Source organism: Microtus oregoni, unplaced genomic scaffold, assembly GCF_018167655.1.
Source record: "Microtus oregoni isolate MIOR12 unplaced genomic scaffold, Mior012 000000F_ref0000247, whole genome shotgun sequence".
Taxonomy (NCBI): domain Eukaryota; kingdom Metazoa; phylum Chordata; class Mammalia; order Rodentia; family Cricetidae; genus Microtus; species Microtus oregoni.
The window spans coordinates 6,582,470-6,601,878 of NW_024543059.1; the positions used below are offsets into that span (position 1 = coordinate 6,582,470).

The 19,409-nt window shown below is 38.3% G+C and overlaps 1 protein-coding gene across 16 annotated transcripts in view; it reads left to right on the forward strand.

Moving 5' to 3' along the window:
- The window catches only part of Picalm (phosphatidylinositol binding clathrin assembly protein), an 80,201-nt gene that overhangs the window by 14,725 nt on the left and 46,067 nt on the right, over nucleotides 1–19,409 (forward strand). For all 16 annotated transcript variants that reach the window (XM_041661002.1, XM_041661692.1, XM_041661093.1 and 13 more), the window contains exons 2-3: nucleotides 13,230–13,372; nucleotides 18,080–18,155. In XM_041661002.1, the coding sequence (XP_041516936.1) occupies nucleotides 13,230–13,372; nucleotides 18,080–18,155 (219 nt within the window). The remainder of the gene's footprint in view (nucleotides 1–13,229; nucleotides 13,373–18,079; nucleotides 18,156–19,409) is intronic.

Below are 19,409 nucleotides of genomic sequence, written 5' to 3' on the forward strand. Positions count from 1 at the left end.
GATGGGAAATACGTAAAACTTTTAAGATGTGTCCTTTGAACTTGCCTGTACTAGAAATTAGCTTTGTGAGAGTAAAAACAGAATATATGGATTTTAGGATAAATAGGAAGGCTTATATCACTTATTATTGGGGGATCTGAATATGAATGTATGTTTTCCTTCATCTTTGGAGTGAGAAGATTCTAATACTACCATAGCTGCTACTGTTTGTTACATACTGTTAGACATGTATGTAAAATGTTCCAGTGGCGACAACAGCTTCTCCTGCTTTGTAATAAGCTGTTGCAATAATCAGAAATAGATTATATGAAGAGACCATATGTGTAAGTATTGTGTTGCTTTTGCAAGCATTTCCCGCTTAAGCATTTCCTTGTTGGTGAAAAAAAATTGGACCTTAGAGAAGGTTTTGCAAGGGAAGGGTTTGAAAATATTATATGCCAATTAGGAGAAACAGATGCTAAATTAAAGCTATATTAATTTGTAATGGTGCATTAAAGCTTGTGAAATAATCAAAATAGATCTTGGTAATTAAGCAGGGATATTGTGAAAATTAAATATTAATTTCTTATTTCTTAAATACAGGTTTTGAAACTCAGTGGTTAAGGCAACTACAGAGTACACTTGTAATCCTAGTACTTCTGAGGGTGAGGAAGATCAGGAACTCAAGGTTTAGTTTGAATTAGTTTGAAGCTAGCTTTGGTTGCATTCAACCATATTTCAAAACAAATAAGAAAAAACTAAATGACTGAGATAGTTGAAGACATAATAATGATAAGAGTGAATTTATAATTTGATTCTAGAGCCTTCACTCATTTTGGTACATTGCAATTCTGTTACATAGTAAGTCATGTCCCATGGAGATGGCTTGTACTTGAAAGAGCTAGGAAAACAGTAGAGCAGAACTTTAAGGATGGTGAGATTATATCTTTGTTACTTTTGAAACAGAGATGGAGCAGCAGTTAGGCCAGACTATTAAGTAAGGGATAGTCCAAAGACTTCCAACAGGAACAGATGAACTTTAAAGCACAATGTCATAGGAAGGTCTAAAAATAGGTCCCTTCTCACTTGCCAGTTCTAGTCTTCCAAAAGGTGTCTGGCAGCAGCAGTGAAAGAGTAAGCTGGTTCTCGTACTCAGTATCTGTCTAATTTAAGGAAGGCTAACTGGACAAGTAGTATTCCCTGTCGTGGCATATTAGTTGAACATACGATTTATTTGAGGCTCATTTGACAAAATTATACTGGAAGTTAGTTAAATTAGTGCATAATGACGATAGAAAGGTGTTTAAGTTTTCTTTTCTTTTCTTTCTTTCTTTATTTTTTTTTTTATTTTTCGAGACAGGGTTTCTCTGTGGCTTTGGAGCCTGCCCTGGAACTAGCTCTTGTAGACCAGGCTGGTCTCGAACTCACAGAGATCCACCTGCCTCTGCCTCCCGAGTGCTGGGATTAAAGGCGTGTGCCACCATGGTGGCTGGTTGTACTCCATAGGACATTATTTCCTCATGACAACAAGAAACATAATTTTTTTTTCCAGAAATTTAACAGACTTTTCAAATGTCATCCACAGACAGTGTTTAGTTTTTGAAATTGTACACGTGACATCTATTTGGTTACAGATACCTACATGGACAAGGCAGCTGCTTTTAATTTTGAAGTCTTTATTATTAGCATTGCTGCAGTTGTTACTGTGTGGTTGATACACACAGGAGCTAAATAAAAGTCCAGTGAAGTACTAAGTATGATGTATTGCTAGCCAGCCAGCGAGCCTCCCTCCCTCCCTTCCACCTTTCTTCTCTCTCTCTCCCTTTTTTAATTTCCCTCAGTTTCCCTCTTTCTTTCTAGAGAGAGTCTTATTATGTAATTCTGGCTAGCATGTGCTTGCTATGTAGATCAGAGTGGCTATACAGATATTACAGATACTTGCCTGCTGTCTCCCAGGTGCTGGAATTAAAGGTGTGTATCTCCTTCCCTGGCCTTATTTTAATATATTTTAGTATCAGAAGGATGGTTATGAAGATGCCTTGTATTTAGTGGTACTTGAAGCTGATAAATCCATAATACCAGCAAATATCCAAAATGTTACTGTCTTTCTAATTTTAATAGAAAAGGTAAATTTAGTTTCACTTTAAAAAGCATACTGAGTCCTCTAATTTCTTACTCTAGTATACTGGATTGATGTTTTTGTTTTGTTTTGTCTTTTGTTTGTTTGTTTTGTTGTTGTAGTTTTTCCGAGCTGATTCTCTGTGTAGCTTTAGTGCCTTTCCTGGAACTCGCTCATGTAGAACAGGCTGGCCTCAGGGAACTAACAGAGATCTGCCTGCATCTGCCTCCCTAGTGCTGGAATTAAAGGCACGCACCACCACCGTCTGGCTGTATTGATGTTTTCTAAACAGTGAATTGGTAAATAGCATTATTTTCAAATTGTATTAGTATGTATTACAAATAGTGTCTCATCCTCCCTTTCTCACATAATGGTTTTTGGAGGGTAATGTTTGAGGATCTCGTGTAGTCAAGGCTAACTTTGAACTTGCTTTATTTATAACCAAAGCTGGTATCTAACTTCTGATGTTCCTGCCTTCACTTTCACAGTACTCAACTGAGCCTGTCCTCAGTTATATGCTCAGTTATTCTGTAAAGTGGATGTTTTTAGAATAAGCGGATTTCTGTTGCTTCTGAAGTTTGCAAAGCTTCTGGAAGGTAGACCACAGATTTTCATTTTCCTAGTTTCACTGGGGACATGGACTACTGTTTGTGCTTTCTGAGTGAGGGATATCGTCAGGGGAACTAACTGATTCGGTACTCTTTCTGAATAGGCAGATTCAATTGTTACATGTGGGACGTCCTGTGACTCCTTGCTTCTGTGGGCTTGGCGATTAGAAAATAACAGTGATCTGGGCACTGTAAGAGTCTTTATTGGTTCCACTCTTCCTTCCTGGAACATACAAGAGGGGAGATGGGTATCACCTCTGAAGCCGTACTTACTTATATCATATGAGCACATTGACCAAGTACAGTGTTCACATGTGTGACATAGGAGATAGATTCCTGAGATTTATTTAACAGAGAAAAGGATGCGTCTGGATTATTAATGAAGCAGCCTTGTTTTATTGTGTGCTTTACTGAATAGTTCAGGCCAACTTGGAGACGTCAATAACTTTACCTCTGCCTCACAAGTCTTGGGCTTGTAACAGGTTTGGTTATGTTCTGATTTTTTTTAAGGTGTAAAATATTTTTGGATACAAATGTAAAAATTCTAGTATTTCCAATTCCCAGAAGAGCTTATGTTGATTTTTCTGAGAAGAAACATACACATCATTTGCTTGAGACTTTGTTAGCAGATTAGATGATTTTTCCAAGAGTGCTTTAAAAAACTAACAAGCATCAGCGACTAAGGTGAGATACATTAGTAGTTGTGGGGAGAGGACAAAGTCGCAGAATAGAAGAAGCGTGTTGGTGTTTTAGGAAGGCTAGTAGAAATCCAAAATGCGGCACTCTAGCAGAGAAAACTAGAAGTGCCCAAGGTGGGTTGTTTCGCTTCTTAGCTACTTGTGAACTTTCACTATGTAAGATGATAACGAGGGTGACATAATTTCTGTCCAAATTGGTTCAGTTGTAAGGGAGCCTACAGCATAGGGACGGGTAGAAACCAGGACACTTGGTGAATCACGTTTTAGAACATGGTTTTCTCTAAATTGCCCCAATTCCACTTACATCTTCAGGTGCCTTTACATTTTTTATAATACTCTGATTCATGTTTGCAGAGATTCTCAAACTCTGCTTCCCTTTTATTGGTCTTGTTGGTATTTAGGAGAATTCTTAAATTTAAATTTATGTTTTCTACATGCCACCCCTGTACTATTCTGGTTTAGAGCATTGGTAGAGGTTATTATGGTACTTTTTTTTTTTTTTTTTCGAGACAGGGTTTCTCTGACTTTGGAGCCTGTCCTGAAACTAGCTCTTGTAGATTAGATTGTCCTCAAACTCAGAGATCTACCTGCCTCCCGAATGCTGGGATTAAAGGTGTACACCACCAGGGTGTATTTGGGTTATATTTGCCTCCTCTTCCCCCTAACTTCCCTCAGATTCACCTTTACCTTTCTACCCCATTTTGGCTTCCCATTCAATTTAAATAAATATTTTTAAATTCTTATGTTAGGCGATGGGTTTTTACTCTACTAATGTTTTGATCTTGCATTTTCTAATAAACTGGAAATTGGTATAGAAGGCTTTTGAAGCAGTACTTGCCAAAAATGAGGTTTCTGTGTAGTTCTTATTTGTAATTTGTGGCAGGAGTGTAGGTTTGGAATTCACTGCTTTAGAGTACATATAAAGTGGAGGCCTTATTCCTGAGACTGAACTGTGCTTGCCAGGCTCTGTTGTTTCCCTGCTCAGTCTGCCACCCAGTGGTAGGAATGCAGAGTCCACTAAAACACAGCCGCTCTGGAGGTGTACTAAGAGCACCGGCTGCTCCTCAAGAGGTCCTGGGTTCAGTTCACAGCAGCCAGTCGTCTGTAATGGAATCTGATGCCTTCTTCTGACACATGCAGATACAGCACTCATTTACATAAACTAAATAAATCTTAAAAAGAGTACTCACATAGTAAGCAGAAGCATTTTGATAATGTGAGGACAGGGACTCTAATTTGAGTTTATAATCACTGGATACTTAATGTTTTGAAAGTATATGTATTTCTATAAAGCATCTTCATAACAAACCTTTGGCTTTTGTTGTAAGATTTTTCTTCTGTATTTATAAGTAGATGAAGAGACTAATGAAATAATAATGAATAATTTTAAGGGAGTAAGTTAAGCTGATTTGAAGAAAATGGTTTTATTTCAATTTTAAAATTTAAGGCAATTATACAATGACTCACCTTCAACTAAAATAATTTATTTTGCACTTTTAAATTGATTTGGCTTATGCCTATCTGTGATTGGCCAGTTCTTACTATGTAATATCTCAGGGGTGACTTTGTGCATCTGTCTCCATCTGAATGCTTCTTTAAGTTCCTGTTTGGGTTCTGCTTTTCTCTACTCCAGATGAGGGAGCAGTCAATCCATTCTCAACTAAATACATCCCTTTTCGGGGAAGGGTTTCCTGTATGCTAGCGTTGACATGGAGGCTTTGTAGTAAGGTATTTTATATGTGTCATTGTGGTGACAGGATAGGTATGTGAGTCCTAAAAACATGACAAAACGATTGTTAAGTTGCTGGTACAGTTCTTTCAAATTATCACTGCGCCAGACCGTATACTGTTTAAACAGAGTATTGTTACTTTCTGCACATGCCTTCTATGTTATACTTCACTTCTTATTTGAGTCGCTGGAGATGGATCCAGGGCCTTGTTTGTACAAGACAAGCAAGCACTTTTACTGACACACGTAATCCTCATATATTAATTTTTCTTCAGGGAAACACAATGAAGAAGACACAGTGCTGCTTCTACTAAGCTGGGTTTTAGAAGAGAAATTGACACATATTTCACTAATGTGAGGAGATACGATGTTATATTGTGATACATACAGGGACTTGGGGAAAACATGTCCCCACCTTCAGTAACCTCTTGCTCTTGGGTTATGTCAGCTCCATACATACAGATAACAATGTACACAGTACAAGACTATTATCATTACCCTTCAAAACCTCATTTTAGAAGAGCAATTATATGTCCTTGCCTTTGTATACGTAGCTACTTGCCATTAATAAGTGCATCAAATACATGCACAGACACTAGGATTAAGAAGCTTTATTAGTTAGCAGGATAAATATAATGTCTGTTACACAATTGTAGAATTACCTCTTAATTCTTATCCTGTTCATTTTGAGAACACAGTGGCAGACATAGCATACCTACGTTGTGCTAACAGACTGGCGTTTGCCTACAATTAGGACTTGGTTTTCTTTCTAAGATAGTTTGTTTAACTGTGCTTTAGTTTAACTGTGGGGTCTAGAGATTCCTTAGGGCTGCCATTGTGAAAATTAAATTGAGTTCAAAATCGTGACCTACTCGTTGAATAGTGTCCTTTAAATTCTGTGCTATTTATTTGAGACTGGATCTCTGCAGCCCTGGCTGTCCTGTAACCAGCTATAGACAAGGCTGGCCTCAAACTCACAGAGGTGCTCCTGCCTCTGCCATCTCCTGTGTGCTAGGATTAACAGCATACATCACCACACTGGACTAAATTCTAAGCTTGTAAACAGTGGAAATGTTGGTTTTTTTTCTGCCTTTTCCTCGGATGCTGTTTCCTGTTAAGCTCTCCTTTCTGCCATTGGACATAAGTTTCAAAGGGTCTGTCTTAAGTAGCACAGCATTACTCTGTGTGTGTGTGTGTGTGTGTGTGTGTGTGTGTCATGAGGAGTGTTTGTTGTGATCCCTGAGATCACATAGGTACTGACATAACTCTTTTATATGTTAGCTTTGAGTCCCTGCATCAACACTTTCAAGAGAGGTTCTCAACCTGTGGGTCGTGATCCCACAGGAACTTGCTCTGTAGACCAGGATGGCTTCAAACTCAGAGTTCTACTTGCCTCTAGTCTCCCAAGTAGTGGGATTAAAGGTGTTTGCAGGTGATGTTTTGCTACTTCTATATCAATTCCCCAGAAGCTGTTTTTTTATCCCAAGTTGTTATTCTTGGTGAGCGTTGTTTAATTTAACTCACATCCATAAAAAGTTCCAAAGATTGGAGGTGTAAAGTGACATTTAATTGACCACTTAATTTTCCCCTTAGCAACAGACAAAAGTCTGAAGTTTGAGCAAAGAGATTACTTTTCTGTAATAATAACATTTGCCTAATGACTATTGTATATCACTCTTAAAAAATGTTAGCTAGGCTCACATACATTTGTGAAATCTGATTTGTTAGCAGAGTTGTTTTGATACTGTCTACTGAGCGGCTATTTTCACATGGGAACTCAAGACCTTTGGATTTCAATTTTGAATTCCGCTCTCTGAGCTGCCTGACTTACTGTAGATGTGAACACTAAAGTCGTTGGGTAGCATAGGGAAGTCTACTTAGGCTGGTGGCCTCGGCTGGGAGTTTGGTTATAAGACAAATTAAACTATTTGGTAACTGTTCAAATTTTGTTGTATATTCTAAAAAATACAGGACTGTTGTTTTGTGTTTGTATTATTTTTCTTATTTTGTTGTTAGGTAGTTAAAATTTAGGATTTGCTTTAAATTGGGTAATTGCTTCTGGGCACAGTGATATAGACCTGTAATCCCAGTGTTTGGGATGCTGAGGTAGGCAGATTATGAATTTAAGGTTCTCCTGGGCCCTTCCTGTCTCTTAACGTACATGGACATTATTTTTTAAATATCCTTATCATTTACAACGGTTTAGTTCTAGACATAAATCTGTTATTTAGTGAGTTCCTGTAACCTACTTACCTTTTACAAAGAGCCTGGTCTATATAAATAGAACTAATATTTGGTTTCTCAGATGCTAATTCTAGTTACAAGTTGGGGGAATGTATTAGTAATAAAAGCAAGAACATTGTGTTTGGTAGTTGATGGTTCCATTAACTTTCCATGGGAAAAGAAAGTTGGTTATTCACTGTTGCAAATTTTCTTTATGACATTAAATTCTAGAAATTTTCATTTTAACCTACATGCTGTTTTGTTTTTATATTTTGAGTGTGGGGTTTGAGAATTGCTAAAGACATGTTGGTGGACTTCAATTTTTATATTCTCTAGATAATTGTTACAGAGTTTTTGTTTTTAAGCAATATGTCTTTCCGGGCGGTGGTGGTACACACCTTTAATCCCAGCACTCGGGAGGCAGAGGCAGGCGAATCTCTGTGAGTTTGAGGCCAGCTTGGTCTACAAGAGCTAGTTTCAAGACAGGCACCAAAGTTACAGAGAAACCCTGTCTCGAAAAACCAAAAAGAAATATGTCTCCTGGGTCTGTGCATGGTTGACAAATACCTTTAATTCCAATACTTGGGAACTATAGGAAGGTGAATTTCTGGGAGTTGGAGGTCAGCTTGATTTGCATAGTAAGTTCCAGACCAGCTAGGGATATGCAGTAAGATCTTCTCTAAACACACATACACACATATGCACGCACGCATGCATGTATGCACAAAACAACCAATAACAGCAAAAAACAAAAAAAACCAAAGAAAATTAAAAAAAACACCAAAAACCAGTCACTGAGTCCTAGATACAGAGTGGGACAAGTAATTGAAATTCTCAGAAATGAGAGTTCTGTTAGGAAGTTTGCTTTTTTAGTTACAGGTGAGAAAGGCATTTTCCTTTCAGAATTAGAAACATTTAAGTTGCCTTTATGGTGGGGAAGAATACCTGCTTGGAGAGAGTGACTGGCTGCATTAAGGAGTTGTGTAGAAATACAACAGCCGAGTTTATACAGTTCCTCACCCTAGTAATATTTGTACAGTTTTAGTTTTGCATTTGGTCTGTTCTGGTATATAATCTTATCTCCCCCCCCCCCCCCCCCCACATACACACAGGGTTTCTTTGTAGCCTTGGATCCTGTCCTGGAACTAGCTCTTGTAGACCAGGCTGGCCTCAAATTCACAGTGATCCCCCTGCCTCTGCCTCCTGAGTACTGGGATTAAAGGCGTGCGCCACCACCGCTCAGCAGTTACCGTGAATTCTTACTTCATTTTTCTTGTTTTGTTGTATGTGAAATACTACCTTAGAGCCTCTGAGTTCTCCTTCTTTCCATGTGATTGCTTCTAAGCCAAGCAGAGTTCATAAGGGTGATCGTGAAAACTTCTTAGATGTCCTTTAACTTGAAATTTGAAAATTTCACATTATGCGTTTGGGCTTGTTTTTCACCTTTTTAACAATAGCAAATAGCTGTAACCTGCCAGTGTGGTGGATGGATTCTTCCTGCCTCCTTCCTTCCCTTTCCTCCCTTATTACCTAACCCTTCCTCTTTTCCCTTCTCACTCCCTCTTTTTTGTTTGTTTTTTTGAGATACGGTCTCACACTAGCTCAGGCTGGACTTGAGTTCTCTATTTTGTCAGTTTTGACTTTGAGGCAAACTACCATGCTCATTTGGATGCTTTTTTTTTTTTTTTTTTTTTTTTTTTTTTGGTTCTTCAAGACAGGGTTTCTCTGTGGTTTTGGAGCCTGTCCTGGAACTAGCTCTTGTAGACCAGGTTGGTCTCGAACTCACAGAGATCCGCCTGCCTCTGCCTCCCAAGTGCTGGGATTAAAGGCATGCGCCACCACCGCCCGGCTATGGATGCTTTCCTAAAAGTGTACATATGTATCCAGGGTATGCCTTTACTTTCCAGTACTTGCAAGACAGGCAGGAAGTTGGAGTTCAGTCTTATCTACATGGGAATGTCAGGTGAGCCTGGACCAAATAGATATGTCGTCAGAAAAGAACATGTACAAATATATACCAAGATGAATGTATTTATTTGAGAAATGAGTGACTATTATATTGTGGCATTGTTTCAGACCTCTGGGGAAATAGTGGAGCTCAAGCAACTCTGTCCACCCAAAAACTAATAGTTTAGAGATAGTCATTAAACAAAGTAAGATGAGTTAAATAGTAACAAGTGTATAGTGGAGTAGGTAATGATGATATGGAGTTAAAGAGATGCCCTAAGTATGTGTTAATATGAATTAATATTCAAAGACGTTTTTCTGATGAATGTGACATTTCAGCAAGGATCTATAGAAAGAGAAAGTGAGAAAACTAGTATCTGGGGGAAGAGCATCCCAAGTAGAAGGAAGAACAGTGCCAAACATCCGAGGTATTTGGCATTTGTGACGCGTTGCAGAGAAGGATATCGGGGTGCAGAAGGAAAGCAGATCCTAAGAGAGCAGAGTATGATTGTCCATAGTGTGTGCACATCCGTGCTATATACTCTGTACTGTGCAGTATAGACATGCCCATGTAACTGACAGTTTATGCACACCCGCTGTGTGTATGTGTGTACACTGTAGTTGAGCCCGAAATGTGTTCCTACTAAACTAGACTTTATTTAGCCGTAGCTATTTATCTTGGATGAATAAAGAAATGGAGGTTCCTTTTGAGGTGATTAATAGAACAAAATGACTAGAAGTCGGTTAGGTGTAGAAGAAAGTTTGGTAGTGTAGAATTGTTATGTACCAATGTCAGTGACTTTGGAAGGCACTTTAGTTTGTGGAAGGAAATTCTTCACTAAAACAATATTTTGAATAATGAACTTGAATGAAAAGATTCAGGTATGAAGTAGCAAATGCACCACAGAGCATTGGAAAGGTGTTCTGCTGGTGAAAGATAGTAGCAAAGTGTATTTCCTTGTCCCATGCTGGAAGAAAAGACATTATTTAGGTTAGATAATGATAGTGTTGCTTTGTAGAGCATTGTGTATCATTTAGAGAATGATTAGCATTGTGGGGTAGGTGAGATACTAAATCAGCTATTACCAAAAGTAGGGAAGCCAGTCTGAACAGTGTTCCTTATTTTTGGCAGTCTTTTTGGTTTTCTGAGGAGTCTCAGTTTGTATCCCTGACTGGCCTTATTCACTGTGCCAAGTGCCAATTCTCCTGTCTTGTCGCTTGGATTGCAGCATGTACTACCATGCCCAGTTCATTGTTGGCAGTTTTAGTTGTGGTGGGTGTATTGGTTGTGCTTTGCAGAATAGTTTATCTACCCCTTTGATATTCATGCTGGCAACATTGATTACATGTGGTGGTAACCTCCTTCCCAATTTCAGATTGAGGATTCAGAGTCTTCATGCTAAGATAAAGAGATAGCCTTTTTGGAGGTTTAGGAGATGGCATGAGAAAGCTTAGCTTACTGATGTGTAGAATGAATATCTCTATAACAGATGCACAGAGAAGAGGTAGGAAGAGCACCTTTGAGGAGCTTGATGGCAGGTTTAACTTTGGAAACAGAAAGATGCCTAAGGGGTTGGGGAAATGTCTCAGTTGGTAAGGGGATTGCTGTACAAGTATGAGGATCTGCATTTGGAGTCCCAGCACTCACGTAAATAGCTGCACATAGAGGCGGGTACCTTTTACCCTAAGGGTGGGGGACACAGAGGCAGCAAGGTGTCAAGCTGCCCCCCAAAAATGTGGAAAGCAATAGATAAGACACCTGGCATTGATCTCTGGCCTATGTTCATGCCCACACGCGTGGACTTTGTATGCACTTGCTCACATATCCACATGAACACATACCCAAATCACATATAACACCAAACCAAAAAAAAAATGAATGATACTTTGAGGCAGTAGTTTCTCAAGGTAACTTCTGGAAGGATATAGAAGAAAAAAAAAGATAAGGCTGTAAAGCTAAATGGAAGGAAGGGGGACCTGATGTTTAGTTTTTAAAACTAAACATCAGGTCAGACCAGAGTCAGGTGTTATATACTTAGGATCTCAATACTTGGGAGGCTGAAGCAGGAGGATCATAAGTAGAGCCAGACTGGCTATATAGGGAGACCTAGTCTTTAAACAAAGAAGTAAACTGTTCTAGGTAGAGTTGGCCCAGCAGATTGACTTTGGAATAAAGCAAGCATTAAGGCATGCAGTGCTGTAGAACAAGTGCAAAGTAGTATTGAGGTAGATTGGATTCCTTCATATTTTTTTAAGTCTCAGAAGCCAGACCATACACACCCGAGTTGAATTTACTCTTTGTTTTTGTTACAATTGATCTGAGTTGTGAAAGATTTTGTCATTCAGCTGTTCTGTAGGCCTTCTGTTTCACTGTGTGGTACTTTGTTCTTCAAGCAGTATTAGCTTGGGTAGCTACTTGAGTTGTTCAGCAAATGTTACTAATTGGATCTACTAAAACATGCATTTTAAAGAATTGCAGGCAAGTAACTCTTGGTTACATTGTTATTTCTTGCAAGCAGCCAAGGCCAAGCTAGGTCATCTGAATTCCCATTTAGTCATTTTCAACTGTTAAAGTGAACAGGTTACTAATCCAGTCATGGATAGTTACAACAACCTTATTATAATAGTTATAGCTGACATATTTGTACATCATATATGATACACATTTTAAAGGTAAAACAAGTCATATCTGATTCTACCTTTCTATTCTATAGAATGGATCATAGTTGGGATTTCCTATATTGAATTTGCCACTTAAAATTTTAAAGCAGACTGTAGGTAAAACTTTGAGGTCTAGTAAGAATTCTATTTTGGTAATCAAGCAGTTGTGTGCTAGACTATTTTATAATAATGCCTTTGTGCTTGAAGTGAATCAGATTAGGCCAGATGTGGTAGCACATGCCTGATCTCAGCACCTAGGCAGGCGAGTTCTCTGTGAGCTGGAGGCCAGGCCTGATCTATGTAATTCCTGGATTCCAGGGCTACATAGAGAGACCCTGCCTCAAAAAACAAATAAATAAATAATTAGATGGGTAGAGAGGTCCTGCCTCAAATAAGTAAATACATAAAGTAAAAATAAAATTGGAACTTTAGCAGTATTAATCCTTTTTAATTTGGAAACTTTAATCTGTTTTCAGTTTCGTTTGTCAGAATTAGCTAGCTGATAAGAATGGCTGAGTTAACTCAGTAGGATTGAGGGAACAAGAATGAGCCATAGTTTGCATAAACTAAGATTTACTCTGTCACAGACATGTCTCTCTGCTCCTTCCCTACTAGAACAGAGGATACCATAGAGCAGACACTTGTACAGATGACCAGCCGTCTTCCTGCTCAGTCTATACAGGATTTCTTTTGAAAGTTTTTTTTTTTTTAAAGGAAAGCTTACAGATTTTACTCCAAAGGGGTAAATATAGTCAGAATTGTAGCTTTGAAAGTTATAGATAGTAAGATAGCTACAACTTCTTAGGGCTCCTAAGCAATTCCTTTTGAGATGAATAAACCACTTGGCACTGAATAGAACCCAGGGGAACTGGCTTAATACTCCGACACTGATCATTTATGTAAAGCTAACCAGTACTACTCTCTAACTCTACGTGAGGAGGTTTTTAAATTAATTACACTTACTTATTGTCAATTATTTTACATTGTGTATGTGAGCAAGTGTGCATGCCATATGAGAGAGAGAGAGAGAGAGAGAGAGAGAGAGAGAGAGAGTGTGTGTGTGTGTGTGTGTGTGTGTGTTCCAGCTTCCTCATGCCCTTTGGGTCCTGCGTTTTGAACTTGTGTCATCAGGCTTAGTAACAAGTGACCTTACCTGCTGAGGTATCTTGCCAACTCTCCTGAAAGAATTTTAACAGTTTGTCCAAACTACTATGGAAATCTGTAAATTAAAACTAGAGATTAACCTTTTTTTTTTATTATTACAGATTTAATTCAGTGTACAAATGAGATGAATGTGAACATCCCACAGTTGGCAGACAGTTTGTTTGAAAGAACTACTAACAGTAGTTGGGTGGTGGTCTTCAAGTCACTCATTACAACTCATCATTTGATGGTGTATGGAAATGAGGTAAGAACCACTTTTTAAAAGTACTGTATTACTGTGTGGAGGTTGGGTTTCCAGGATCAGACTCAAGTCATCAGGCTTGCAGGGCATCTACACTTACATGCTGAGACATCTCTTCAGCCCAGGAAAAACTTGATAAGTATATCAAAAACCATGTATATTGATGTGATTACTGATTATTTAACTTGCTTTGCTCATTAAAACTTAGATGGTGACTACTGTAGCTGAATGTAGATAAAAAGAGCAAGTCATATGGCCAAAAATAAAGACGTTAGATTCCGCATTTTGAAGAACAGTAATGAAATAAACTAGAAAGTAGAGCATAGGTCAGAGCGTACAGGACTTTAGTAATGAAATGGAGAAGCAGAGGTAATTCTGAGCACTACGTTCTGTAAACAGCACTGGTCTTTCTAGTCTTCAGTTATAAACTATATGTCTATATCTGCCTGATTTTTATTATTATTATTATTATCATCCATTGATTTGCTGTTTGACTGCATGTGGTTGTCTTTGGAAATATTTTGTTTAGTGGAGGGTTATGCTGTTGACTACTAACGTGACATTTTGCTGAGAGGGACTGGTAAAGAATGTCTTCATCTTAGAAGTTCCTGGTGCCCTTGCTGCTCAGAAGGGTAAACCAGTAAGACCTGCAGAGAAACCTTGATGGGTTTTCTGTCTGGAAAGAATCATCTTGTTTTCCATGATAGCCTATCAGTCTTTGGTTCTTAACCTTGTTTGGGCTTCTCAGCTCTTCTACTTATTGTGACGTTGTGTTTAATTAAGCTGCTGTGGAATGATTGAATGAAACTAGATAGATCTATTTTACTGAGTAATTTGGAAAGAAAAGATGCTTCTCAAGGGTGAGAAAGACGTTTTTGTCTTGTTTGATTACTGAGCCTCACGGTTTTCTGTCACCTCTCATTTTACTACCATCTTAGGCTTCTAGATCAGGAGAAACTCTTTTCTTCTGTGAAAGATACCAGTGCAGCTACATCATTCCAACAAATCTTAACTCCTGGCACATTTTTTTTTTATTCCCTCGTGGTTCTTATAGCAATAATCATACTTTGGAAACAAAACTGTATTTGGCTTGTTTCTGTGTTCTACTTGTTATAAGTATCACCATATTCCGTATTGTTTGTCATCATCATATAGTTTTATATTTCACTTTTTTATTTTTTTAATAATGTATTTATTTTTATGTTATGTGCATTGGTGATTTGCCTGCATGTATGTCTGTGCGAGGGTGTCAAATCCCCTAGAACTATATAGTAACAGAGAGTCGTGAGCTGCCATGTGGGTACTGGAAATTGAACCTGAATCCTTAGGAAGAACAGAACCACTGAGCCATCTCTCTAGCCAGCCCATCCCCCATCCCACCCCACCCCTCTTTTTTGAAACAGGTTTTTTCTGTGTAATAGCTCTGACAGTAGACCAGGCCGGCTTTGAACTCAAAGAGACCTGTCTCCCTTTTCCTCCTGAGTGCGCTGGGATTAAAGGAGTGCACAACCACTGGCTGTAAAATTAACTTTTTTCCCTCAGTTTTCTTGGGGTATTCATATTATAGCACCATATGGAGATTTGTTTGTAGTTTTTAAAAATGGCATTCTGCGGTGGTGCCTAAAATGTGTACTAGTCAATCACGCAGCAACTGTTAAGGGCATATGTTACCCAGTTGCTTCTGAACCCATTCCAGCCAGTTCATAGATCCAGTTGAAGTGTTTGGGTATGCTACTTAAATGTAACTCAAAACATCTTGGTCTCAACTATAATAATAGTTTCTACTTTTAACATGTGTGTTTGCTTAGAGGTATTTATTCTGAAGAATTCAGGAGCTACAAATACAGCCAACTATAATTCCAGGAAAGAGGCAAAAAAGTATCAGTGTTAGGTTTTAGATGTAGTAATTTATGGTAGTATATTCAGATGTTGTGATGTTCTATGAGTGTAGTTTCAGATGAGACAGTAGTATGCAGACTAACGTTGCTAAAAGCAAGATAGAAAGTTGACTGCTGTTTCTAACAGTTGGCCAACAGACAGGAGAAAGATGGCACATCACTGTACTTTGTACTTCCCTAGAGCAGCTAAGGGAGTTGCCTTGCTTTGCTTCCCCCATCTCTCCTCTGCCCCTTTTCTCGTTTATTCTCAACTCAGGTTTATCTACTGGCAACTCTGTAGTCTGTGAGATGTACATAGGATTCCTTTATGCTGTGGTGATTAGAATACCATAGAATGGTAGCTCTTAACAGGGAAGGATATAATGTTTCAACATTTGTTTACAAGTAGAAGAGATCTACTATTGGCTGGTAGGTAGACGTCATGGCTGTTCCATACCAAGCAGCTAAAATAGAAACAAGGAATGAGCTGTCCCAATTCCCACTAGTGTTAAGTGGAGAAACCAAGACTCAGAGAAGATCTTTAAAGGTTGATTCTGTGTCATAGGGTCTTGACATGGGATAACTAGAACCTCCCATCCCTTTTTTCCATATAATAGCTAAGTGTCTTGAACAAGTCATTTCTATCTACTTTACATTTCTTGTTAGTGTTATGGGAATACCATAATGAATAAGTAGAATTAGCCAAGGCTTCTTAAACTCTTCCACTCATGGTTCCTTTTTTCCCAAGAGAGTTTTATGTCATCTCAGGTATATGGGTATATAAAATATGTGAACAGGGTCTGTAGAATGGCTTAGTGCGTAAAGGCACTTGCTACCAAGGTTGGCACCTGCACTGTATCCCCAGATCTCAGATTTTAGGAGGAGAGAATGACTGCACAAAGTTGTCTTCTTACCCCTACAAGGATTGGATTGTGTATGGGTACACATATACAAAGTATAAAAAAATGTAAAAAAATAAATCAGGTATATAAATCTATTTGCTGATATAAGAAATATATTTTATTTCTCATTCATTTGTTTTATTTCATGTTCATATATTTTGCCTGCATGGATGCATGTGCACCATATCTTTATTTGGTGCCTAACGAGGTCAAAAGAGGGTGTCAGAGCCCCTGAAATCAGATAATATACAGAATGGTTGTGAGTCACCACAGAGGTGCTGGGAACTGGACCCAGGTCCTCCACAAACAAGTGCTCTTAAGTGCTAAGTCATCCCTCCAGCCACCCGTTTTATTATTATTGTGTGTGTATGTAGTATGTGTGTGTGTGTGTGCACGCGCACATACTACAGCAGCATGCATTTTAGCCGGGCGATGGTGGCGCATGCCTTTAATCCCAGCACTCGGGAGGCAGAGACAGGCGGATCTCTATGAGTTCGAGACCAGCCTGGTCTACAGAGCTAGTTCCAGGACAGGCTCCACAGCCACAGAGAAACCCTGTCTCAAAAAAAAAAAAAAAAAAAAAAATTAAAACAATTTTATATAAAACTATCATTTATTAAAAAGTAAGTTTGCATATTGAGTAAACATGCTTTTTAATATTTACATAAAGAATGGGGCTAGTAAGGTAGCTCAGCAGGTGACAGTTTGAAGCTTGACAGTCTAAGTCAGTACATGGTGTGCACATGGGGGATGGAGGGGCCCTGCCCTGCAAACCGTCCTCCTGCAGCCTCCAACATGTGCACTGTGCATTCTCACCTACCTCCCACCTCACCACACTATCATGAACACACAACAGATAAGGAAGAGAAATTGTTTAAAAATAACTCAAGTTTTGGGTAGATATTTGACATTGCAGGATATAGAACTTTTCTGTTGTAGCCAGGGCTTGTCTCAGATTCATCATCCTATTTCCTTAGGCTCAGGAGTCTGAGGAGTGCAGTGCACATAGCTGTAAATCTCAGAGAGAGTACAAACTTGCATCAATGTTTGCATGCAGAAATTGTCAGAAGCTATGCCTGCTTCAACAGAGTAGTCACTTTTAATGAGGGAAGGAGGAAATGAGATTATAGAGCTGTTTTCAATGGAGTCTGCGATGTTGTGATTGTATCATAAGCTCTGAAGTGAGTATTTTAATGTGTTTAACCTAGTCAGTGGATAAGAAGTAACCTTTAACATTCTCTTGTGTGTTTAAGAATATTTTCTTTTTTTAAAAAAATCACAAAAATTGGGGTAACCAAAAATCTCGATAGTGGAGTTGGAGAGGTAGCTCAGTTAGTAAAGTGTTTATTGTGCAAAGTTAGGGACCTGAGTTTGGATCCCCAGAATCCAATGCTTATGATGAAACTGTGTGAAATAACTTCTGAGGCTCTGCCTTAAAGAAAAAGAGAGAGAAATAATAATAAACATATTTAGGAGGGCTGGTGAGACAGTTCAGTAGGTGAAGCAAGGATCTAAGTTTTTGTTCTCTAGAACTTGCATGATGGAGGGTGAAACTGACCCCCAAAAGTTGTCCTCTGACCTCCATATATGTGCTTTGACATGTCATACAAAAACAGAATAAATGAGTTAAAGTACAGATATGATCTGGTTATACTTATCTGTGTACTACTATGCTATAGTAAAGACAGAATTATTGATTGTAGTACTTAATTCATTCAATTATTTTGTCTTTAGTATTGTAGTTGTGGTCATTAGATGGTAATCAATGTACTAATGAAAATTATGTTTTTCTTTTGGGTGACTAATGAGAGTGAGGATGGGAAATTGAAATAAGCTCACTTAATATATTAACCATCTCTTTCCTTCTGCTTGCAAATTCAAAGTTTGTAAGATGGCAGCACTATAATTTTTTATAATTGTTTGTTTTCCAGCGTTTCATACAGTATTTGGCTTCAAGAAACACATTGTTTAACTTAAGCAATTTTTTGGATAAAAGTGGATTGCAAGGTAAAGACTTTTTGTTTTCTAGAAACCCGAGTAACCCCAAATAATGATTATTGCAGCAGTCAACTATATTAAATCTTATTGATGCTTCAGATCACATTTGAGTGAATGTCTTCTAATTTGGTATTAAGGTTGTTGTCATAGTTAACACTTGAGTCTCTGAGAGCAGCACGGGGCGGGGGTTGCAAACATGAGCTCTGGAGCTGCACTGCCTGTGCTATAGCACTTAGAATACATGAACTTGACCAAGTTTCCTTTACCTCTGTGTTGTTGTCCATAAAATTACAAAAAAGGATAGTCACTGCTCAGTAAACCTAGTTAATAACTAACCCTAAAGTGCTTAGAATAATGCCAGGCACACTAACTAGTTACCTTAAATGTTACTGCTGCTTTTTGGATTTGTTTTATCATAAGAAATATGGTTGACATTGTACATTATAGGGACAAAATTGAATATAGTGTTAATTGACATTGATAGCATGGTTGTTCCTTTTTTATTTATCTTTAAAAGAGTTTTCATTGTATATATTTAAATATTTGTTACTGTGCTATGTAACAGCACTTTTAGACATGTGCAGATTGTGAGTTGAACACTCCCACCTGATGCCTCCTGTACTTCTCTAACAGTTCCCTTTGCTTCTCTTTGAGTCTGATCACTTTAAATTGCCTTGTTGGTTATAGCCATCCCTGTCCATTCTGTCTTAATGGGGTCTGTTGTCTAGAACTGGATATTCATAGTCTTGACTGCCAGAGCTGGGAAGGCCACATAAAGGATTACTAACCTATTTGGGAAGATTAACAGTGAGTTTCAGTCTGGGAAATATGATCTTCAGAGAACGTGAGACCTGTGTAGGGCTTTGAGAGTGAAGAGATTTCTTAATCTAAGTACACTTGTACAGATGGTATGAAATATTTAAGATCCATAGGAAAATGAGTATGCGTGACACCCTAGAGAACATGTGTAGTGGTAAACAGCCCTCAAGAAGCTATTCACACCAAAACCAAACAGAAGACTTTGGTGGGCTTAAATTTTATAGTGTAGTAGAGAACTAGGAAAGGATTTTTGTAGGGGAGAAGCAAGTATATTACAAGGAAACAGCCGAAGGTCAAGCTGGATCAGAATAGACTGATTTTTTTTTTTAAGCCATTGAGACTGTTCTAGGCATTGCTCCATCCTATTATCAAGTTAATGAGAGCCTAGACTATGGTTCTTACAGTGCAAATTAAGAAAAATTTAGTGTATTTAGTTTGATGCTT